At 40.1% G+C, this 25,798-nt stretch overlaps 1 protein-coding gene across 1 annotated transcript in view; it reads right to left on the bottom strand.

Annotated features, from left to right (window-relative positions):
• The window catches only part of TFAP2D (transcription factor AP-2 delta), a 59,196-nt gene extending 33,685 nt beyond the window's left edge, over window positions 1-25,511 (bottom strand). The window contains exons 1-5 of the mRNA XM_032141126.1: window positions 24,946-25,511; window positions 23,438-23,935; window positions 19,899-19,959; window positions 9,969-10,134; window positions 9,678-9,796 (exon numbers count right to left, since the gene is read on the bottom strand). Coding sequence (XP_031997017.1) covers window positions 9,678-9,796; window positions 9,969-10,134; window positions 19,899-19,959; window positions 23,438-23,935; window positions 24,946-24,984 — 883 coding nt within the window. The 5' untranslated portion in view covers window positions 24,985-25,511. The remainder of the gene's footprint in view (window positions 1-9,677; window positions 9,797-9,968; window positions 10,135-19,898; window positions 19,960-23,437; window positions 23,936-24,945) is intronic.
• Window positions 25,512-25,798: the final 287 nt, after the last annotated feature.

Below are 25,798 nucleotides of genomic sequence, written 5' to 3'. Positions count from 1 at the left end.
TGTCCTAAGATAAAGAGAAAGCACTAGGTAGGGATGAACTGCACATCTTCCAAAAATATAAGGATTCTATGACTTATACAAAAGGGAAAGCAGCCACTAGCAAGTTAATATGAAATGATAAGAGCCTCTGTCTGGCTGGGTTCTTGCATGATGAGAACTGCCTTATTTGGCTAATATGGTATGAACTCTACAGACAAAAGAGAAAATGTGATAGTAGAAGTAGAGAGAGCATTGTTAGGGAAACGAAGACTTCAGCCTATTGGAAAAGCATATTTGTTAAGGGGGATTTAATATAAGATGAAGCTTGCACTTAAAGTTAGTAGGGAAAAGATGGATTATCAATAGAAAATGTTAAGCCAACAAGGTGGCCACCTGGAGAAAAACAAATGAAACTGCATCTATAGCATACATTTAGCCATGAAACAAAAGTCCAGATGGATCATAGATTTAAACATAAAAAAATGAAACCACATAGTAAATAGAAGATAACATGGTATTTTTTATGATCTTGGAATTAAAAAGGCCTTGTACAGTATTGCAATTAAAACTAAAAGCCATGAAATAAAATATGAGAATATAATTATATTAATGTAAAAAAGTTCTGCATGCAAAGACCTCAATAAACAAAGCAAATAAACAAAAACCCGTAACAGCCAACTGAAAAATGAAAGTAAGTCATATGAAAGACATACTAACATTTAATAAGCCAATTTTCCTAATAAGACTGAAAACTTACAAACCAATAAGGAAAGTACAAATATTATTCCATAAATACAAAATAAGTAAATAGAAAAGCTCATAAAAGTCCAAGAATATTCTGAATCTCCTTCATAATAGAGATTTTTTTTAGTCAATCAAATAAGCAATGATAAAAAAATTAATAGCCTCCTGTTTAATTTAGAGTACAGGAAAGTACTATAATGTCAATGCTTCTTACCCTCATTACTAATAGGATTATAAATTTGCAACCACTATTAAGGAGAATCTGCCAATAATCAATCAAAACTATAAATGCAAATCATTTCTTGACCCTGCAACGCCATTCCTAGGCATTTATTGAAGATATGTGCTTGCATATCTGTGGAACTATTTATATAAGTCTGAGGTTCTTCATTGAAGCACTATTTGTAATAGCCAAAGACTGAAAACACCTAAATGATATTCAGAAGAGGACTGGTTAAATAAATTGTAATACATTCATTCAGTAAAATACCACGAGTGTTTAAAAGAACAAACAACTTGTAAGCACTGAAAAAAAAGAATGAACACTAAGACAAACTGTGAAAAAATTAATTGCAAAATAGTGTCTACAGAATACTATAATTTATTTTAAAAATGAATAGAAGAGATACACACATATATCCTTGGAAGGAAAAAGATCAACTAATAACATTTGTTTTCTTCTGGGAGGGGAAGTGAATGACTGGGGAACAGAGTGAAAAGGAAGTATTTTACTGAATACTTTTCTGTAACTTTTGAATCCTGAACTATTTGTTTGTATTATTTATTTAAACTTATATTAATCAAAAAGTAAAATTACTCTTTGCCTTATTCTTAGAAAGATTTAATTCTGAACTCAAATATTTATTGTAGATGGAATGTGGGTAATTCCAAGTTTTCCATTGTTATTCAATAAAAGTTAGTCATCACTAAGAATAATTACAGCCTGCAATTTGATTAAAATACCTACAAATTTCAATAAATGTAAGCAGTGGGGGCCACAGCTCATTCCTATAATCTAGCCTTTGGGAGGCCAAGGCGGAAGGGTCACTTGAGCCAGGCCAGCCTGGGCAAAAAAGTGAGATCCCCATCTCTACCAAAAAATCAAAAATTAGCCAAGCATGGTGGTACGTGTCTGTGGTCTCAGCTACTCAGGAGGCTGAGGCAGGAAGACCCCTTGAGTCTAGGAGGTAAAGGCTGTAGTGAGCTGTGTTCACGCCACTACACTCCAGTCTGGACAACAGAGCTCTTAAGACTGTCTCTAAAACCAAAACAAAACAAAACAAAAAAAAGGAATAAAGCATTAGTTGATCCATTAAGTTTTGAAAGGAAGAATCATAGAAAAAAGAAAAGAAAGACACTAATAAGAGAATTCAAACATTATTTTTAGTGAGCATCACTATGTGCAAGAGTGAATAATGAGCTAGATCAAAGGTGGCAAGGGAAAAACTGAGGCAAATTGGTTTGGCTATATTTGTCTTTATGTGGCACAGTCACTACGAGTAGGAACAGGAGTTTATGGACACCCAAGCACATAGTCAGACACAGTGACGTATGTATAGTATCCTATTCCTTCTGCCTCTACATGCAAATACCATCCCCACCCCCCAGAAATGAATGAAATCTTAAAATGCAGCACAGGGGAGTGATATTAGAAAGTTTGCAAATAATTTTAAAAGATATACTCTAAGATGGTATATATTTATCCATAATATTGAGTGATACTATTTCAGGTTCATTGAGACCAATTTTTGAATACTGATAAATGTAAGTTTTTAGATAATAGATAACAGTAAGTTTTATCTAATTACCAATTACCGAAGCAGAGTCTCCTACATAGAAATTATCCTGTACTTAGAATAAGACATTTATGAATGATACAAAACCTAATAGTCTAAAAAATATGCAAAACTGTCTCCAAGAAGACACTGTGAGTGCCAGAATGTGTGTATGCAAAAGGGAACAGCAGAGCTTTTCCAGGTGAGACTGTCTGACCAAAGTGAACATCAATTAGAGCTATTAATACAAGAGGTCAATGCTCTACACTTTTCATATCAAATATACTTTTAGAAGGAAGCTGAAAACCTTTCTCCCAAAGGTGGGACTAATGTGGGAATGCAATGTCTGGAGAAGGCCAGTGAAGGAGCTATTTGGGAAATGAGGTCCATGAGTTGCTCAAGTTTCATATGACTTTTAGTTTCATATGTCACCACCACCACCCAAAAAAAGCCGATTGTTGGTACCTGTGTAAGAGCAACAAGAATATTAGCTTTGTTCTAAACTCTATGAGAAGAATGACTTATGATGAGCATTCCCTAAACAGATGTTATCCCTAATAATTGATTCCGGTTTTCAAGCCTATACTTCTCATGCAGTCAATGATACTTCTTTCCAAAGTCATAGACTAATCACATCAAGAAAACTTTCTTAGTAGATCTTATCTATAGGAAAGAGTTCATTGACAAATCGGTTGTTTTCCCTTGTTTCTTGGGAATACAATAATTTAGGCTCAAGATTAAAGGCAGAAGGGAAATACTCCAAGTGGTAGGATTTCTTTCTACTGCCTTTTGGAAGTTTGGCCACAGTGAAATAAAAAGGTTTTGTAGGGGAATCTTGTAACTAATAACTTAATGAATTGGCATCCTTTAAAAAGTACAATGGATACTATTGATAATTTTTTCCAGAAGAGATTAAACGAAGATTTAATGTCCCCCTAACTTTGAGGGATTAAGTAGAAGCAGAAGGTTCATCAGGTTTTAAAAACCCTGTACTAGTGGACAAAGTTTTTGAAGCTTGGACACAAGAAAGTTCAAGAAACTTGTTCAAGATTCCTAGCAGGAGGCGAGGACCAATCTAATGTGAAAAACAGGCTCAAAGATTGGTAACCCTTTTTCTATCCCTGAGTTTTACTTTAGTTAAATTCAGAAGTAACTCTGCAATGAAACTGTTCATGATATATGCCACAAACACAAATTCAAATGGAAAATATGCCATGATGCTGCAAACCGGAAGATCTGGGTTCTCATCCTTGCTGCACCCAATTGTATAATCCTGTGCAGAACAGCTATTCTCACTTTGCTTTTAGTTTTCTCATTTGAGAATAATGACTTTATGCTGGGCACCGTGGTAAGTGCTTTGCAAACATTCTGATTTAACTCTTGCAACAATCTTATGTGAAGGGTGTTATTTTTTAACACCACCTTATAAATAAGGACACTTATGCTCAGAGAGGTTATGTGTCTTCCCTTACAGCAAGTGTAGAAGTGAGTTCAGACAAGTTTGTTTGACTCCAGCAACCACACATTAGGACACATGTACTGATTTTTATTTAGTGGCTCTATGAGGGGCCTATTGGGCAAATGTTTAATCTATGTGAATGTAGTTAATCCTGCAAAAGAAACATAGGGCAGATGTTGTGGGTAGATATGGGTGCTAGACCATAAAATTTTTATCTTTTCTTTATATATGCTAGAATTGTTTCTGAGAAGACTCTGCCCAGCTAGAGATTACATTTTCTAGCATATCCCACTGTTATCCTCACAATAAGGTGTGGTCACATGACTAGTTCTTATAGAACGAGAATAGTAGTAACTAGGTAATTTCCTGGCTAGAGTGGATAAGAAGCAGTATACTTTCACCATTATGCCTTTCCTCATCTGTGAGTTAAATGAATAGGATTCCTAAGACTTAGGCAAAGTAAGCTATGGATGGAAGAATTCTGGGTCCCTGGGTCTCCAAATGAGACACTGACAATAAAAAAGGTCCCTGATAATGAACATTCACATCAGACTGTGATGAGTGAGAAATTAGCTTCTATTATGTTAAGCCATAGACATTTTGGGAACTGTTATAACAGCTGGCATTATCCTCATCATTATAGATATGATGGTCTTTATTTATGAATTAGGAAAATGAAGCTCAGCTAGGTTAAGTAACCAGTCCAAAGTCAGGCCCTACTTCAAAACTGATATTATTCTGAGGGTAAGAGGTGGTGGGAGGAGTACCAGAAAAAGGGTTAATAGATTTTGCAAGTAGCACAAAACAACTAATCTACATGAGCTAAGATGTCCAAGATAGGGTATGAGAGTATATATTTTGAAATGAAAGACAAGAGCAACAGTTACTAAGGATTTAAACTGAGAAAGATTGATGGAGATCATACACAATATTTGGAACTGGTTCCCTTTCTTTTGCAGATACATATTTATACCTCCATTGTCCCATACTGTTTAAACATACACACACACACACACACACACACACACACACAGAAAGAGAGAGAGAGACAGAGAGAGAGAGAATTTGATCTTCTATCATAACAAATTTCAGCTCAAGGTATTTATACTTATGAGCTTAAATAATCTATACTTTCAGAACCCTGAGTGTTGGCTGAGAAGGTTACACAAGCTTTTGCAAATGCAGCAGAACTGTCACAGGAAGCACACCACTCAGGCAGACAGAATTCTCTTCTGGTAATACTCTGCGATGTCATTCATCTTGGAACTTCCTAGGTAAGAAAGGAGTGATATGCAGGAATGAAAAGATCATTGACTCCTTGTATTTATTTGAATAACCAACTCTGCAAACATTCTTCTGAAGTAAAACATGGAGGAGGCATCCACAGAAGTTGCCAATTCAAGATAATAAACATATAACAAGGGTGTTAAAACTAGAATTATAATATTGGTCAAATTCCTTGAATGTTTTCTAGAGAGAATAGTTTCCACTCTAGAAGAGAATTATTTCCACTCTAGAAGAGTATAAAATTATTCCAGTGTCTCTTCAAGAAGATCAGTTAAGCAAATCCAAGCCACTGTATTTTTCAGAGACTGACATATTTCTGATATTATAGATACTAGAATGGATGAGAGCAATGTAATTAGCAAAGGAAAATGGAAAGAAGAGACTTGTAATAAAACAGCATACAAGGAGTTATACCTAATTATTGCCTATAGATTTAAACCACTTAGATGAAGACATATGAGTTGAAAAAGAAGTTAAATGTGGTATTGCTTTCATGGGACTCAATTCAAACATTTCTGTCTCATTCAAAATTAAATAATCTATGTTATGTAGACCCCCCAAAATCCCCAGTCTAAATATCTGCCTTACTAAAATGTTCACTGTTCAAACAACTTTATCAGGTGGGAAAACATTCAGTCAGTCTAAAGTTCTTCATCCCATTAGTTCATAGGTATGATAATATTTGTAATGGAAAAGTTGTGAATTATTGGAATATAGTATAAATTTGCATCAAATAACCCTATCTTATACATCCCTAAAATGATTTCTAAAAATAATGGCTCTAATATGTGGATTTGAAAACAAAGCTAGGAGCTATTCATAGAGTGACTCCATTTAAAAGGAATATAGGAAAAATGATTTTTAAAATAATTTTTTAAAAGTAAAAACCAAAGGCAAGCTTAGAAACCTAAGGATATGCTAATGAAACCTGTTATGTCAGTAACAAGTGTGGTTTTTGAAAAACAAATGTTCATTTGCTAATTTGAATCCCCATCATAAGGCACCTTATTGTTCATTGATTGGCTCTTCACAAAGATTACATCATCTCTGTGTGGAAAGCCTTCCAGGGTCCCCACACACCGTTCCTTCATTGGTAGTCTATGAAAATATCAGCAATGGTAAGGCTGTATTCAAATCTTCCCCACAAAGAGGCAGAGTCAAATACTGCAAAGTCGTAGAAGTTTAACCTTCATGAGATTTATTTCTAAGTCTACTCTGTGAGGTATACAATCAATTAGATATTTTTTTCTCTTATGCTCAATATTATGCTAAAACGCGGAAGTATGATTGAACCCCAGTAATGTATTGGGTCATCAGGATGTTTGAGAAACTACTCATCTGGTCATGGCTAAACTATTCTATAACAATTTCAAGCAACAGTTTCTAGAGATAGTTAAGAAAAGCTAAGTTACTAACTATTGGTAATTAAAATGCACATATAAGTTAATGTAGAAAATCCAGAAGATAAAGGAGAGATTTCAGTTTAAAAATGATGAAAGAAATATTAGTATTCTTTCCCACAAGACCATAGAAAGACCATTTAAGAAAGCCAATGGCCTATTTTAGATACTAGAAATCTTTAGTTTTTGAATTTTTGAAAATAAAAATGTCTAAAAAGTTTCTGGCTCTTGCAAAAATATTTGATTGAGGGAGAAAACATTACTCAATAACATGGTCAATCCAAGAATTTATAAACAAGAAATGGTAAGTATGGTGAAATTCATACAGGAGTAAAACTGTACAAATGGAACAAACATTAGACCCATGTTGGATCAAGTTGCCAAAAATGCTGATAAACATCAACGATTTCAATATCTCAGGAGGTTTGATGAATCAGAGTTGGGTTACTATTATTCTGTATACACCTAATACTGTCTGCAGAGTTCCAGGGGCCATGACCTAATTCAGAACATGGCATCTTGCTGGCTGGAAAGGAGTCATCAGCTGTTACCACCAACCCAACTGAAATATGGGGATAAAAATATAAAAGAGAGTCATCAACAATGAAGTCACTCTTCATGTCAGCTCAGGGTTATAAGGAAGCCTATTTCAATGTAGATAAAATGTCCTTGTATGTCAAAGATTAGGTTCTCCTCATACCCCAATATAACTTGTAATTTTTAAAACTGTAGGTCATGACTCATGACTCGACAGTGAGTTGTGAAATAAATGTAGTGGGTTTACAATGAACATTAAAAGAAACAAAATATGGAATCAAATTAAAATGTCAGAGAATATTGTACATAGTACTAAAACTTTAAAGTGTGTGTGTGTGTGTGTGTGTGTGTGTGTATGAAAGTGCGTTTGAGGGTGTTACTATGTCAGGAATGGAAGGGTGCAAAAGATCTCTTTGGCTCTAAATCTGTTTTCTAAGGTTTCATCAATGTGCCTGGAATTCAATAGTGAAAGATTTATTTCTCTGCATCCTGAAGATATTGGGGATTTCAAAAGCACACAATTAAGATAAGATGCTCCTCAAAAGGATAAAATCTTGTTTCATTAGCCAAGGCTGATAACTATCTGTGAGCAGAGGCCACAGGAATAGAACACAAGTCAGGCACTTTTGGGATAGGAGAGGTATGCAGAAAGAGTAGGATGGCAAGACTCCAGAGATCATCCTAGGATTCCACATATTTGACCTGCACCCTTGATGCTAGTACAGATTGATGATTCCCACGCAGGATATCCCAGTGCTCTTGGCTACCATAAAAATCAATAAGAATTGTGAACATACTTTTTGTGGCTCTTCTGTTTGTACTGACCAGTACTTTCATAGACAGCATGGAGAAAAGTCTTTACTGGGATTGATAATTTTCACACCAATTAGAAATTTCATGAGCATTCATAAACAATCATCCTGGATAGTGAAAAGTATTCCAAGGAACAATTAAATCAATGATATTTAAACACCACTATACACCAGAATCACCTGGGGAGCTTTAAAAACTTTAGATGCCTAAGCCATCCCCCCAGAATGAGTTTCAGTTGATTTGCGAATGAGACCCAGGCACTTTGTCAGAAATCTTTTCAATTGACTCTACTGTGTAGTTGGGTTTGAGAACTACTCGAGTCCTACCACCCATATGATTCTTGAATCCCCTCTATTATCCTGAGCAAATGTTTTGTTATATTTTTAAACAATGATAACTATAATTTTTACCCAAATTTTTACCTAAAATGTGCAGAAATCTGTCTCCCTTTGGAATCAACCTGTTAGTCATTTTTTTTCTACTTTGCTCTTTCCCAATGTGGGTGTATGATAGGTTAAAGCTATCTACCATATGCCAGCCTTTAGTACCAGCACACACAGGCAAACACAACAGAAGACCTAGAACATGGTAATAGTAACACAGTAAATGTCAGTTGTCAATGTTATTGTTGTGGTTGTTATTATTGTGACTACTATCAGGGAACACAGCAAAGATGGCTGTTAAGAGCAAAATCACCAAAGCAATTCTGCGAAGACAAATATCAAGAACACACTACTTCTCAATGTTGTACAGTAAATGCTACATATTGAAAATCTGAAAAAAAATTATAGATGTTTGGTTTTGTGTTTCATTCACACACTTCCTACAGTGCCATATAGACATATAACAGATGTATAAAGTAACGCAGGTGTGTTCAAGGTGAGGCTTGGCAAAAGGCCCCTGCCTTTTATATTTTAAACAATAGCGTTCTACATGACGAAAAAACTTTCCTTTGACATTCAAAAAGTTCCCCACAATGTTAAAAAAAAACCTTTCAATAATAACGCTCCTTAAAAGAAGACTGAATGAGAATATGTAAAGTTTAGACCTTAATAGGAGAAAAAAAGGGAAGAGGTAAGTTGGAAAAAAACAACTTCTGGGAATATATTCATTTCCATTTCTCTTTCTATATGACTGGTTAACCTTAACCTCTCTCTGACTGACCTGAGCTTATCCACCCATACAGCCTTGAAAGTTCACCATGTCTTTAGAGAGGTCTACTAGGATTAATACAATATGCTTTCAGTCTCAGTATCATGCCTAGACCCCTGTGAACTCTTCATAAAGGGTTATTTCTCCTGTAGATCATGTTGTACTGAATTACAAAGAGTTAAGTTAGATTTACTTAAACTCTAAAATAAACAATAATGTAAATGACAAGAGTACTGCCAATTTCATGTTGCTGTTATTTAGAAGCTATTTGGAGAAGTACCCAAAACTTCCATTGTCTTATTTCCTAGTACTACCAAGATTAGTAAATTGAATGATATTTTATGAATTATCTAAATCTTATATTAAGTCTAATTTAATCATCGTTGTCAAGATAATTTAGGAAATTTACCTTAACTGTTAACTGACTTGCTTAATGGTACAGACAAAAATAAAACAGCATAATTTAAGAAACTTGAGTTTCAAAGACATGCCAACCTTCCAGCATTATTTTGCTAAACTGAAAAGTCATACCTTCGACCAAGGAAGTGAGGAGGGTGACATTAGCTGCTTTCCGTCTTCCTGCTGGTAAGTTTAAGCCAAGCCTATCCAATTTCTCTCTCAGGCAGCGGCCCCCATTCTTCGATTTTGCTCTGTACAAAAACAAACAAAAACTAGGTTTTGAAAGTTCACATTCTGATGAAAATTATGAGACAACTTGACCACATGGGGAATACACTATCAGATGGAAGACATCATGACTAAGGGTTGAGGGTATGGTATCAGTTAGCAGAAATTCTGTGCCAGAATACAGCTTTGTCTTACCTTCTCAAAATGCCTCCCAAGAGTGAAGCATTGAGGCACTCAGGTGGGGAGAGGCGCCTCTTTACCTCAGCAATGGTCACCTTGTATTTGGAAGTAGAACTAAGAAGGGACAAACGGCCAGGGACAGAGCAAAATAAGTCTGTGGGGTTGACCACACAGGTGCCACCTTGGGAGAAAAAAAGTATATAACATGTTAGTGACGCTGAAAGAAGCTAACTGCATGAGAGGCAGTTAACATCAAAAGACTATTCTGGATTTGGGAATACATGCTAACAGTTGTACTTATATATCCCCCAGATCATCGCAGAGAGCTGCTCTAAATGTTCTTTCAAATACTACTCAGGGTCATGTCTTTTCAATGTTTGTGAAAATGTCTGTGAGTGTACAATTGTTAGAAACATTGGCATCCTATGGAGTGTAGACTAACTCACCAGTGTTAATTTTGGCAACATCCACACTAAGAAACACTTCAATTAATCAAAAACCTGAATTCCAATAGTTAAGCTCACAAAGACTAGGTATTACTTATATATGGTTGTGTGTTTATGTACACACACAGATGCACAATGCACACATTGGATGGAAACGTTTTATCCACAATTACTGTCTTTTCCAAAGTGTTTGAAAACTGCCATCTTTTCCTCATCCATCTGCCAATTAAAGGCAAAACAGTCACTCAATCCCAGGCACTGCTAAAAACCAGTTACTCATTAAAAGAAATTTCTAATCCATACAGGTGATGATAGGTTAAATACCTCTATTGTATGTCAGCCCTCAATATCAGCACAAGACCTAGAACATAGTAATCGTAATACTTATTAAATGTTAGCTGACAATAATATTGTTTTTATAATTGTCTTTGTAAATGTCATTGTCATTATTACTATTAGGGAGCAAAACAAAGATAATTGTCAGTAGCAAAATCACCAAGGCAATATTGCCATGCTGGGGTTCCTGGAACAGAAGCTTTCGTCTCCAAGCTCCAGAAAGCCCCCTGAGCTTCAATCTCCTCCAGGAACAGCAGTGTATGTTCCCTATCCTCAGGCAGTTGACAATAACTGAAGAGGACTTGAGGATCCAAGGGTGGTCATCTCTGAGAAGCATTTCCCACTGTCCAATTCCTCCCCCACTGCAAGACTTTGGAGCCAATGTCCACCCTGCTAGCATGGCAACTATACAGTTCCGGGATCCAAAACCACCTCATGCATTGAGCAATCTGAAGGCAGAGTTTTTAAGGGTCTGAGGCAAATTCAAAGTTGGCTTTTTTGCTCATGTATTTTATTTCTTCAGCTAGGGTCAATCTTACAACCCATATCCAGAAAAGGGACAAGTTCTATGAGAGAAAAGAGGTTTTTAAAAAGTAGGTGGGAGAAGAAAAATGGGCAGAAGAGCATTGTCTAAAATATTTTTACTTTGTAACTTGTTAGAAGCGCAAAATCTCAGACCCACCTCCAAACTTTTTGAGTCAGAATCTGCATTTTAATGAGAGCTTCAGATGATTCACATGGTCATTAAAGTTTGAGAAGCACTGAACTAGGATTTACCACTTGCCTCCCAGGTATCTCCTACCCTCATTTACTAACTAGCACATAGGGAATGTTACATCGGTGGTAGAAATTCTGGCATTCAGATTCTGGTATTTTCCCTGGGCCGGGTTGCAAAAGAACCTGGGAGGACATTTAAAAAGGCAAAGGGATCCCAAACCTGAGGAGACAGAAAAGTTAACCTAGCCCCACTCTTAAAACATTTCTACCCCTGTACCTTCTGGAATTCTTCCTGACTCTCTTTTGGTCACCCAAGTTTTCCTTGCAAGTGCTGGAGACCAAGATCTTTCTCCCTAAGCATTCTAAAGCCCCTCCAGAAAACAACAACAAACCAACAAAAACCAGAAGAGTAAACAGTGGGAATGTCAGGGTAGCCAACCATCTTCAGGCTAGAAGTTAGGTCCTGTGCACTCTGCCAAAACCTCCATGCCAGTGTCTGAAAACCTGTTCTCAGTTAGAAATCTGAGAGTTCATAATCTCAATTGTCAAATTAAAATCCATTTCTTGACATCAAACTTGTAGCCAATGCAATGGCAAACCATGTAAACACCTGCTTTAGGAGCTGAAAACAAATTCTCCTGTACTTCCCCCTCTTCATAGTCTTACCCAGTTTTAAGCCAAAATACAATAATAAAAATGTTCCGCCAGATTCCTGGACCTAAGACTACCATTTCACTTTTGTTATCGGTTTCACTCTGTACTTACAGATGTAAAATGCATTTCAAAAATAAATTCTTAAATGACTTCTTAAAATTTTAGATGAACAGGAAAGCAAGGTAGCTATTAATGCATCTGTGGTGTAGAGTCATACTGTGAGAATTTTGATCCTGATTATTTTAGGAATTAGATAAGTCTACACCAAATATATTAAACAAAGAGAAATCAATGTCTTTATGCAAAATTCACATAGCCTTCTTCTAAAAATGGACCTCTACTCACAGTCACTATGAATCATAAGCAAATTGATATTCTTACATAAACTTTCCTCTCTTGCATACTAGCCAGGATACAAATCAGGAGCAAGAAATCTCACCCAGTTGCCAGTTAGCTTCCAGTTTATGATGAGAGAGAGAACAGAGTGTTTGAGTATATGTATGAATTATTTTCCTGGATGCTAAGGGTAGGGAATAACACAATTTTAGAACTTTCTTATATTTACTAATCTTCAGTGGATTAGAAACCTAATTTAGGGAGATGTGGATGATTATCATTTTTAAAAGAAGTTGTTAGATCAGGCTCTCCCCAACTGGAAGACTTTTGGCAAAGTGGACCTTATGTGTTGAAAGCCAGCTGCTCCCAGGGAAGCCACTGAGTCTACCTACCCACGTGCTAATTCCCTGGGCCCAGAGTCTCCCTCTCCTACATCTAGGTTGGGCTTCTGGCTTATGCTCAAGTAGACATTTATTTATTAGGTAAGTTACACAAGCTGCATATTAAGAGTATGCTTTATGCACACACAAATTGCCTGAAGGATTTATTTTGTATTCAGGATTAGCCATCAAATCTAGAGTCTTTTATTTTTTGCGTCACAGCATCTTTAAAGGGAATTTCTGTTGCTTTGATACTTGGCATTGCTGCAGCCTTGGGGAACTCTCTAGTCCTGGCTAAAGATTTGGCAACTCGTAGAGTTTACAGCAACATGGGGAAACTGATATTTTTCTTCTCAGTGATTTATTCTTTAGAGAGGTGGAAAAAAGTAATAGGTCAATATCACCAGGGTTTGGCCTTTAGATTGAAGGTGCTGAGGGAGTGATACTTCTTTAAGATAATCCAGACTACCGATGGTAATGATGAGATCTCAAGGAAGAATGTTATGAAACGTTGGCCCACACCAAGCCATTTACAGTAGTCATCCCCATTGTTACTAGTTGAACTTCCTCATGGTGCTTGTGTAACGTGTCAGCTCTTATTGAAATTATGTGATAATCTTTCTAGATTCAGCATCCCATTTAGGAATGTCTTTGATTCTATAGCCAGTGTATTCATGCAGAACTTCTCCAGAGTTCATCCCTTTTCCATATACAGTTCACAGAAGCAATACTTTCACAAACTTCACTATTTTTAAATTTGGAATTTGGAGATAGGGCTTTCTATTTTCAGTGATGCTGCAAATTCTGATGGGTAGCTATGGTTAACAGTGGTAAGAAATCAGAAACTATCTACTCAAGGTCCTTTGCCTAGGACATGGCTTTCATAAAAGGAATAACTTTGCCATAGCTACAGGAAGAAGCCTGAGACTTCCGGCTCAGGTGTGACAAAACTAGAGCAAAATACATGGATGCAGATCCTCCAGCTGCCATATCTTGTTAGATCTTACTCAGTTTGAAGAAGCATGGGGGGGGGCTTTACCTTGGCTGCCTTGGCATAGCTGGGGACATCTGGCCAAGTGTCTGCAGACAGTGTGAGGCAGTGGAAAGAGTACCGGGCTACAAGTAAGAATTTGACCAACTATCGACTCACGCAACTTTGGGCGAATGACTCTGGGTCTCAGTCTGTCCATCTAAACAACCAAGATGCTCACACTTGCTCTACTTATCTCCCCGCCTTGTAAGGAGGTGCAACGGAAAATGGATGCACGGCAACCTGATTATAGGCCACCCAACCCCGCCACTTATTTTTAAAACAACTACCCCGTTGCAGGGTGTGAACTGCGGGGTAGGACAAGACAGGCCCCCCACCACACACACACATACCCCGCCACCGTCTGTGCTGCAACTGGATGGGAAAGACAAGCGCCGGCGCCTGGGTGAGCTTTTTCTCTTCTCATCCCAGGCTATTAGGGCAGAGGAAACAGCGGCGGCTGTCTCCAAGGAGCCGCGGGTCCCTGGAGCCTCTAAATCTGCCTCTGAGCCACACGCACGGCCTCCGCGCCTCCCCCCTCTCAGAACGCACCCAGCTGTGGCGAGAGGTCCCGCGCGCTCTCCAGGTGCGATCAATACTTCCTAGCGGGCTTCCGGGCGCTGGGCCTGTGCGCGCATCCTCTCCAAAGCCACAGCGCCGCCCCACTCGTCGTAGCGTCGGTGTTGACATAATTAGACCAAATCTTGAGAGCAAAATAAATGATCTGTTCGCCTTACAGCCAAACAGATGTTTACAATTCAAATGAAAGAAATACAAACGGCAGGGATTTTTCTTCTCCCCTTCTTCATCTCCAGTGATCGCTCGTTTTTTTCTGACACATTAAAAATATGTAAGCGATTACAAGAGTTTCCTGTCCCTGTTTGTTCTGCGGTTGCATTTCTGCGAGGTGCGCCTGTGAGTTGGGTGGGTAGAATTATTCTCTGCTGCTTCCCCTCTAGCCTCTCACCCTTCCTAACCCTCCTCCCCCATGTTACCCCTCCCCCACGGCAGCAGATATTAATTGTAATCAAACAGCAAAGGATGAGGACTTAATTGGAATCAAGTAGGCCTTTGATGATGTGTCAGGAGCGAATTGTGCTGTTTGGGGGAAGGGTATAACATTACAGGTGGAGCTGGATTACCAGGGCCGAATGAGCTTCTCCTTTTGTAGATTCCAGGCAGAACAAAAGAGAGGTGTGGGTGAAGAGACTGGCTGGTTTAATGTGGCGGTAGGTGTGTAATGGTGTATATTAGGGTGTGTGTATGGCGGGGGCTGGGGGGAGATTAATCCCCATTCCCCAGTGCAGAAACTGTTTCGGTTTCTGTTGATTTTCCAAGCAGTTAAAGAAATTAGAGAAAAGGCTGTAGGCTGTGGGAAAGCCACCTCTTCCCCTCTATAACCCTCAACCCCCCAAAAGATTTCCAACAAATCATGCCTCTGGATGCTTTGGTAAAAGAGTTTTAGATTTCATATAAAGGAGATTGAATTTCAAACCTGCAGAATCTGCACTGGGGACTAAGGAGGCAGGCGAGGCTTGAGGTGTATCTCTGGCTCTATCTTCACCCATAATGGATGAACCATAGAGATGAGTTTTGGCTAGCGAGAGTAGTGATTCCAGGTAATCCATCTGGAATCCGAAGAGTACTGACAAAGGAAGAGGAGCAAGGCTTCCCACCCTCCTCCAATTGTACTCCTTCAGGAGCTGCTGAAAGAATCCACGGCTTTCTCCATCCCGGATTCCAAGGCTCTGGGCCTTCCTGAAACCCAGAGAAGCAGAGGAAACCGCGTCCTCCTCTCAAGCAGCCTGCTGCCGGCCTTGAGGCCGGCTAAAGGGATAAGCGGTCAGGTCCTTCTACTCTGTTATTGGCAGACTGGGCAATTGAAGCTAAGGTTCCATTTCAAGGAAGTTTTTTTTTTTTTTAAAGAAATTAAATCAGATCTGACAATGTTTGTACCGCGGCGTAAATGCCTTTGCCTTGGCGTGCCAGTCACCTCTAAGCGCTCTGACAAACTCAAACTCTCTTAAAACGTGCAGAGTTCAGATCATATTAATTCCTCCAAAATGTTTTGATTCAAAGTAGTTTGTGTTTTGTGTAGCCACGGGCAATCGGGAAAGCGCTCCTGCCTGCCCATGGCCGGTCCGCTCCCTCTTCGCGTGGCCCAGAGGCTACGGCAGTATTTAAGCTTCTGAAATTAGCCTGGGGCTGCAAGGCAGAATGATCACAAAGCGAAACAAGGGCGCTTCCCCTCTTCACTTTTTTCATTTTTTTCCTCTCCCGCCCCCCGCCCCCACTTTTTAGTTGCCATCTCGATTTCACAAAAGAGACCAGGGCCAAAATGTCACTTTCCACCCACGTAAGGAAAAGCTAGGTCTTCTCATCTAGCCCACTTCTGAGGTCCACAGCCCACTATCCACTTGAACTCCCACCCTGAGATTCCAATATGGATCCATTTATTATGAGCTTCATCATCACCATCGTCATCAACATTGTTCACTTATTATTAAATACTCAGAGCAAGAAATGAAAGGGACCGGTGTCTGGCAAAGGGGAGGCGGCCATAAGGGAGCCTCAGAAGATTCAGGGGGGGAAAAAAGAGTGGGTTTTTCTTTCTTTTTTTAATGATTAAAAACACAGACGACTCCTGTAAATAGAAGCCTCATTTCTTCAAGAGATGCCTTTTGAAACCCGATATCTGAATATTCAACGAAGGCAAAGCTCCACTCTGTACGTACAACATTAATATGATCTCTGCAGAATTTGCTACTCAGTAATATTAACATATCAAAGCCTACGCCCGAGGCGAAAGAAGCTATCGATACGCGAGCACAGGGTAAAGTAAAGATTATTGGTTCTGATGGTTGGAGTGGCGGAGCTGCGGGCAAAATCGCGCACACCATTAACCGAGAGTCAGCGCGCAGGGAGCTGCGCCTCCGAGGCGGTGGCAAATATTTTATCTAGGTGGTAATTACCTCTCTGCTGCCCCCTCTTCCACGCATTCTGTGGCTATCGGGCCTTCATTACAGGCTAAAATAATGTAATTGCCACTTAACAAAGTGAGTCAGGGCGACGCTATTTTGTTCTTTACAAGTTGAAGTCACCAAATGTGAAGAACAACTGAGAACGCCCAAGCCCTCCACGCCACTGCAAACCAGGACAGTGTCCCTGATTAACTCATGTAAAGTACATAGGCACCCATATTTCTTCAAGAACACCATTTGGGGTCTTTGAAAGTGGAATCTATTTTTTTCCTCCCATAGTACATTCTAGAAACCATTAGAAATGTAAATTAATCCGGGAACTTAGCAGAAAAGAGAAAATGGCGAAAAGTTGTGCTTTGCAATAAATCATGTTTCATGTGGTGGGTCATCTGTAAAGCATGAACTAGAAAAAAACAGACATTCTTATCTCAGCTGTTAGACAATATCGGGTTATATGAAGTATAGCAGTATAGTAGCACTTCAGTTAATAATCTTCCTGATTTTTGATGAACACAAGTAGTCTGAGCTGTTGATATTAGGGGTCCTGTGTACTACCATGACAATTGAGAAAATAGGCTTCTTTAGGGTTTTGTAAAAGGAAGTTCTGAGATGAGGGGCTGGGCAGGCTGCAGCAAAATATACGCCCTCTTTTGGGAATACACTTCCCTGCTACCCACTTGTAAATTGTCATGAACATTGATTATTTCAGAATAAACAGACACGTATAGACACACACCCTCCTCTCCAAGGCTCAACTAGGTTAACTGGCCTTTCTCTAAGACACGTGGAAATGTAATAAACTCAGCAGCTAAAATCTGAATTCCTACGAAGAGGGGTTTAGTGAAATAAGACAGACGTAAACCCCAGATTACATTCCCTTTCTCTCTGGAGCTTCACTATTCTCATATGACATCAATATTTGGTTGCAAGTAGCAGATTCGACGACGATTTTTAGGTGAGAAGAATAGGGACCGAATTCTACAGGAATAATAAAGCATCACCTAAGAAAGATAATTTCTGTGGCTCTGATAAAGTAGCTAACATTTTGGAGATACCTAAGAGCTTTGGCCTTTCTTGGGAATTGAGTGAGGGGGTGAGAGGGTGTCCCTTAAATCTCTCCCCAGAAATTCAATTGATTCCAAAGCCTCTTCCTCTCCAGCTCCCTCCTCGGCCTCAAGTAATTCCACCCTCTGTCAGGTATCTTATGCTGAGATGCAGTTTCCAAGCATTTGAGAAGGTGATCTTGGTATAAGTGTGGAACTGAATGCAAAACTGCAGCAGCAAGAGTCCGGCTGTGGGAGAAGCGAGCTCCCGTCCCTAATTAGCGGCGCTGTCCTTCAGCACCACCGACGTCTCTACGCGCCCTGAGTGCTCTTGCCTCACCTTATTTTTACCCGTCCCAACAGACCCCTGATCAGCACATCTCACCTGGTCCCCTGTTCACTGTGTAATTTTTTTTTTTTGCCTCCTCCAACACAGGGCATTCAATATTCATCAGTCTTGGGCCTATTTTATTCCATTTCAATATGTCTGAGTACGAGCGTGGCTGGCAAGCTTAATATTCCTCATTTAAAAAATCTTTGTGGAGTTATACTGCGTGTGTGTGTGTGTGTGTGTGTGTGTGTGTGTGTGTGTGTGTGTGTGGTGTGTGTGTGTGTGTGTGTGTGTGTGTGTGTGTGTGTGTGTGTGTGTTTTAATCTCCATAAGGTGAAACAAGAAGAGTTGAGTAGCTCTTTTAAATTTAATGTAAACTACCAGCATCCACTAAAACAATAACCAAGTTCCGAAAGGAAAGCACCCTTTGTTTTCTTTCCTCCTTAGTTTAAATGGAGTTTACATTGGACATTGAGATGTAAAATCTGCAGTTTAAACATGAAAGAATCACCTGATTTCTACCAGCACATTATCCAGAAAAACAAATCTTTCAAGAAGCTTTCAAAGGGATGGAGAGGGGCTGAAGGACACTTATCTGGTCCCACCAGAAGAGACTCAGTTTTTAGTGTTCTGTTACTGCAGACAACTGTGGCCCTGAAGCAGGAATTAGTCTTGGTGAATAGACCACATCTTATTAATTCGTATGAAGTTAGGATAACAGCTGGTCCCTCTTGCCTTGTGTGCTGCTTGGGTTACTCAGCTTGCTAGAAAAATAAACTTCAGAGACTTTGAGTACAGTTAAGTAGGGGAAGCTAGCAAAATCTGCACTGTCTTAAGGCCCTGAGAATGTCATAGTTCAAAACCTTTTGTCAAAATGGAACATCTGAGATGCAGCCCCCTTTAGTGCCCGAGCTGAAAGCAACAGCTCTCTCCTCTCCTGTCTTCCCCCACCTTCCAATTCCATGGGTAACTCTGGATTCAGATGTTTCCCTCAACAGATGGGAACAAGAAAGCTTTATCCAGTACAGTTAACACCACCTCCTCCTCCCACCTTCCCTTAAAGAAAGAAATGTTCTGGACACTTAGAAAAATAAGGGCAGCTACAATATTGGTGTTTCATTAGCCTCCCCTGAAGCCTCAATGGTCTAGCCTTTCACAGAATCTCTCAAAGCCTCAAGCTAACACCATCACCTCAAACACCCAGGCTGTGGCTAGCACATTTAGGGCTAAAAAAGACCAGAAATTCTGCTGGAGGATGTGGTATTAGTGCTGGGGGAAGAGAGTGTGAGAAGCTTTTCTTTCTTTCTTTCTTTCTTTCTTTCTTTCTTTCTTTCTTTCTTTTTTCTTTCTTTCTTTCTTTCTTTCTTTCTTTCTTTCTTTCTTTCTTTCTTTCTCTCTGCCTTTTTCTTTTGTCTTTCCTTCTGCCTCTAACTTTGATTCTGTCACTGTTCTGTGAGGAGCAACAAATATCTCCGATCACAAGCCTTCTGGGCACAGCCTGGGTTCAAACCTTAATGGAAGAAGGGAGGCTTTTTAATGTGGATATGACAGTGTTGGACTAGAATAATTGACTAAGCATAATTGTTTTCTTAATCATCAGAAAAGGAATCTGAGCACAACCAGATCTTCTAAACAAACTAAGAGATAGGAGAAGAATGTCTAGGGTTAACATGTTGTTACTTGTTACTTACCTCTTCTTATCACTCCACCTTGGCCATTGAGAACAAGCCCACACTGGGCCTCCACAGAGCCCTTAATAAAAGAAACAGAAATAAAATTATGTAAGTGGATATTCATATGCATGATCACGTAGGTAAAGTCTTTTAGACTAGTCCATCCCTGAACTCTGTCTCAGTAGACATTTAAAAGCAAGCATTGAGCTGAAGCAAGCTTGCCAGCAAACACAATTTTTTTAAAAATTGCAAGAAAAACCACAATCTAAAAGTTGTATAAATCTTAAGGTATGCACTTTACATCACCATACAATATTACACTTCAAAGTGCCTGGGAGTCTTTCATCTTGGCATAAGAGAATGAGAAGCCCTTTGAGTCCCCATCAAGGCACACAGCATATATACAGACAGTGTACACTCAGCACTTTCTGAGTAGAGCAAATTACACCTAGAGTGTCAAGTCTGGGACTGTGGGTTTCTTGAGGACACAGAGGAGCTATTTCATATGCAGGATTCAGGATGTCTTATGGAGGTTCTGTTTTACCCCAATTGTAGGAACATCCTATAATGCTACCCAAAATGGGCCTTATGAAAGAAAAATCTTCAGGTTCACTCACTGTAGGCCTTCTAAGTCCTAACGGATTGAGGAATCCCTAGAGCTGGAAAGATGGAGTTTGCTGATTTTTGATTAAGAAAAATAAAAATTTCTCCCTGTCTGTCGTTTTCTTTTTTCCCAAATCAAAATGTGTTAAAGGCTCATTTTCCTTTACAAACAAACGAGGTATTGGACATGAAAGAGGCCTTGAAGGGTGTTAACCTACCCAACAGCCCGTGAAGAGTTAAGTAAATGCGGAGAGAGTCGGTGCATAATAAAAACCCACTTTACAAAACAACCTTTACAACCCTGGCTCCCTTTCGCCTCCCCATTTTCACCATATTGAGGCAGGCCTGTAAGACCCCCCTTTTCAACCTACTCACGAGCTCTTTCTTATTTTAAATGTTCTGCCTTAAAGTGATTATCAAATCAATATAAAAAAAAACTTGGAGACTGAGCATAAATTAAAGCGGTGATGGGAAAAGGTGTGACAGTTTCCTTTGTTGGCCATAGCAAATCTTTTTAGGGGACTCAAAGATGGAACTGAAGCCACAAGACTGTTTGCATCTGTTAGGCAGACTTAGACCGCCCTCCAAACCATTGGACTTTCACTTAAAATTCTGTGCAGGGAAAAGTATATTTACATTTGTTGCATTTGAAATGAGGCATATGCTGATGAATGTTTTAAAAAGGAAGAAATAAAAGGAGAGAGACGGGTTTCTCCCACACACTCCCTCCCCATTTCTTGTTTTAAAAGTAGCTATGACTCTTTCTTTTTCATTCTGCCAACTTGGGGCAAGAACAGTGGAAGAAAATAACTTGTCAGATTTACAAACTCGCTACATAGCATTCATAGATTAGATACATAGATAAAGATGGATATATATTATGAGATACATACATAGATATATCTACGTAAAGGTACAAACGTATATCACACGCAGTACTATATTTCTTTTAGTATCTTGGAGTGTGTCCCTTAGTATGAGTAATTTTGCTTCAGTATGAGTAATAAAAGAGAAAAAGGACATTTGTATATGGAAAAAGAGATAGCCTGAAGAAAAGCTTTCAAAATATCTGAAATGTAGATGATAAATGGTTTCAAAGCTCTCCAAAGCAGTGAACCACTTTCCCTCCCACTCTCTGGCGCACGGTTACAATGTTTATTTTCTTAGAAGAAACGAATCTTGGTTTCTTCACTTAACAAACTTTTTCCCCTCATAAGTAAAACATGTTGTTTGGTCGGATGACATTGCATAAATGACCAGTTGAATGGCACTAAGTCGAAAATTGGATAAACTACGGTGTCCTTTTGCACGGGATTCGCTCTTTGTCTAGTGCTTGCAAATGTTCTAATCCGCTCTTTTGAAAAATGCCCGGCTTTGTGCCTAGCACAGAAAAAAAATTTGTACAGATACAAAAAAATCAGCAGCAGACGCGGCTATTAAAAGGAGTAAATAGGTTTTAGTTGAGCTAAGCATTGAATGGCAGATTTTTTTCCCTCTTGAGACATAAGAGGATCCTTGTGAAAAATGTAAAAATGCCCTGAGCGTATAAAATTATTTTGTGAATATAAATGTAGAAAGTCAAGGTTTATGAAGCCAAATCTTTTTTCTTGTGCACCGATCTTACTGCTATGGCTCTTTGTTGGAACTGTAAGGGCTTTCACTTTAATTTAAAAATAATCTCTTGCTCAAAGGTAAATGAGGAGGAAAGATTTTCTGTGCGCAACAAGGGATCTCTTACGTCTCCAACTTGTGTTCTTAGACTATTTCCCTATTTGTCCTGGAGAGTGTTAAGAAGGCGGCCAGCTTTGTGCAGACAGAAAAAGTAGGAACTCACAGGTAGAACTGCATTTTTAGCTAAAAGGAGCTAAAAATATGGGTCTTTTGAATTCTTTTCTAGGTATTTGTGGGCTCATTTGTTTGAAATATGCCTATGGCAACATAATTGCATAATGATAAATTCTATTGTTGGTAAAGAATGTGCAAACATGTGTTAAGAAATAAAGTAGAAGAGAGATCATCTGATTGAGTGACGGCCTCCACAGTGTCTGAATACCTGCCTTCTTTCCTTCCTTCTTCTTTTTCTCCCTTCCTTCCTTCCTTTTCTCCTTCTTCCCTTCCTTCTTTATTTTTTACCTCTTTCATTACCGTTATTGCCTCATTTTTGTCTTTTTAAGGAGGTGCATTTTACGTAAAATGTAATGGCTGGAAGAGCAAAAATAAACTTGTTAATTACCTAACTGGGCTGCGGTTTTGAGTGCACATCAGGCAGAGAGAATTAAACTCAACTCTACACCCTGGCAAAGTGCACTGTGCGGATTATTTCCTTGAGGTAGATCTTTGAGACTTTCATTTGCGATTCTGTACTTTCCGCAGAAATCTAGTGTATTTGGTGAAACTTTTGCTCAAACTTAGAGTCCCAACAATTTCCTTAGAACAAGCCTATTTGTAGTAAGAGCTCCACAAGCTCAGTCTGAGACAAACACTTGGGACGCCTCGGAAGACCCTGTAAAGTGCGGAGATGGAGGGTACGATTGGTTATCAATTTATTGGGTCTTACTCTGAGTCCAGTTAGCCCAACCCCAGACTCCTCGATCTCCCCCACCTCATCCCCTCAGGGTCACAAATGTTGATTCACAAAAGGCTTCTGTGAGGACAAACCAAAGGTGGAGGGCCGCAGCCGCCCGGACTCCCGCGCGTCCAGGTGAAATGCCTGGATCCAATGAGAGGAACAGAACGGGCACACTCCTCCTCTAATTGTTTTGATAACTTTCCATAAGTGGTGTGTGTGTGTGTGTGTGTGAGAGAGAGAGAGAGAGAGAGACAGAAAGAGAGAGAGAGAGGAGAGAGAGAGAGAGGAGAGAGAGAGAGACGCTTTACAGTCGGAGCATTAATGGGGCGGGAGGGGGAGGGCGAAGAGGGGAGGGAGCAGACAAATTCGCTGCATGCTTATTTACCTGCAAGTCGTCTGCTCCCGCGGCGGCCAGCCCCAGGCTGGGCCCTGGCAGGAGTCTTTGATCTGGGTGCATTCCATACTGAGAGCCATGGCTCATGAGGGACAGGTCGTGGCGGCGGTAGGCATCGAGGCAGCCCAGCTCGCGCCTCTGCTCGTCCAGGCAGGACGACTTGAGCGCCCGCGCATTGTGCAGGTTAATAAAGTCGGTGGGCTCCCCGTGGTGGATCTGCTGGTAGTACTGTTGCGAGTGGTGGAGCGAGTTCAGAGAGTAGGCGTCGGGGGTGACGGCCGGGTGGCTGTGCTGAAACTCGTAATGGAAGGACTGGTGGTGGAGCGGGGTGTACTGGTGGTTAGTGGAGAAGTAGGGGGACGCAAACTCGGTGCCGGTGGTGGAGTAAGTTAAAGGAGAGGAGGAGGAATAGGCGACAGTGGAATTGGCTACGGACTCCAGACAGCCAAGCTGCATCAAACGGTAGCTGTTTGATCCGTCGTGACGTATCTGGAAGGAAGAGGGGGAAAAGGGAGAGCAGAAAAACTTGAGGTTTGTCATTTTGCAACCAAGGCGCCGCTCTCCCAGAGCCAGGAGCTTTCTGTGGCACTCCAGGGAAAGCGAGCGCGTACGACTCGGGCCGAGCCGAAGCCGGGTCTCAGCGTCTTCACCAGAGGGCCTTTGCAAACAGGCGAACCGGGGGTGGGCGGCCTCGTCCTCACAGTCGAGAGAGCGGAAAAAAATCCCCCACCCTATATAGGTGCGGGTGACACCACACACGCACACACACGCACAGACACACACACACACACACACACACACACACAGCCCCTGCCCAACTTGTGCAGGGAGCTTGGCGTTGGGATCCAGGTTTGCAACTGACTCCGGGGCCGCGGGTAGCAGAGGAACGAGTCCACCCGAAAAGAGCGCTGGCCCGCGCCGCCTTGCCACTCTAACTAGACCCCAGCATCGAAATTCTGCGCCTGTCTATGCCGAGGTGTTCGGCCCGGCTGTTCAAAATCATTGTCCATATATTTAAAAAAATCCAGTCTGTGCAAATCGTTCAATTTGCTCCCTTCCTTAGTCATTTGAGGGAGGGAATCCCACTCCCCCTTTTCTGCTTCCCTTTCCTTGAATAAGCCCATTCCAAAAGGGGTGCGTTTTCCCCATCCGCCTTGTCCATCTACTGCTCCCCCACCAGTCCCTTTTCTTTGCTTTTCTGAGAATCTTTTTTTCCGTCTCTATCTCTTTCTCCTCACTCCCCCCTTTTATTATTAGGATTATGTTTTCCCTCTCATTATGGCAAATGTTTCTTAACGTGGCAGAGAGTTGCCCTCCCTGGCGACAGATGTCATAACGAACTTTCTCCCCTTTCCTTCCTTAACTTCCCCCGAAAGACAGATTATAATTAAACGTAACGGTCCAATATAGATTAGAGACAGGGGAGGCTGCCACCGCCACCGCCGCCGCCGCCACACACACGCGCGCTCAAAAAAAAAAAAAAAAAAAAGTAATAATACCTCGGCATCGTGGACTAGTCCCGGAAAGGTAGTTGACATGTTGGGTTTCTCCGAAAGCTTACGATGCAATTTCCCCCTCCAAAAAAAGAATCGGGAAAAAAAATCCAAAGTTCTTGTATTTTCCAATTTTTAAAGGAAAAAAAATGTTCTATAGATAGATATCTAAATTGTAATGGTTTTGCCCGGATCAGAGAGCTCCTTGCCTCGTACCCACTTAAAAACCTGTAGGAACAAAATTTTCCCTCTGCACAAAAGCAGCTCCCTGGAACAGATTTTGTACTTGCTGAGTATTTCTTTGGCTGATGTCGTAGGTCCCTTGGTAATATAGAAGTTTTGAAAATTAAGCATCAGCACTGAGAACTGGGAGGACAATAGGCAGAAGAGATTTATCCCAGGAGACAAGGAATAAATATTGTATCTTCGCCTAATAAGGAACTGGAGTTCCTTTCAACATTTTTATCCATTTTTTCCAACCTTTATCATGCTTTTCTATACCGACTGAGGTGGGGACTTATCTCTGTGGAGAGTATTTGTACACATTTTATTGTGAAGCTAGAGATCTAGCTCCAATATATGTATATTAGACATAGAAATATATATTAATTAAAGCTTCCTTTTATATGGGGAAGTGTTCATTCCTATTGGTTCCACTCCCTGAATGCTGAAAGCTGCTTTTTCCAACAACCACCCGAATCAATTTTGCCCAGATTGGGGTGTCTGCCTTTGCTCAAGTGGAAACAATGCTGGTCTTTCCATATTTACATTGAATTTGGGTTCTTTCCCCTTTTTTGAAAGGCAAAATCAAGCGGTGGCTTACACTTTTCAGAAGCTTTAAAAATAAATAACGGTGATG

The sequence above is a fragment of the Hylobates moloch genome, unplaced genomic scaffold (genome assembly GCF_009828535.3).
Source record: "Hylobates moloch isolate HMO894 unplaced genomic scaffold, HMol_V3 SCAFFOLD_20, whole genome shotgun sequence".
NCBI lineage: Eukaryota > Metazoa > Chordata > Mammalia > Primates > Hylobatidae > Hylobates > Hylobates moloch.
Note: the sequence above shows the minus strand (reverse complement) of the source record. Positions and strands in the feature narration are given on the sequence as shown.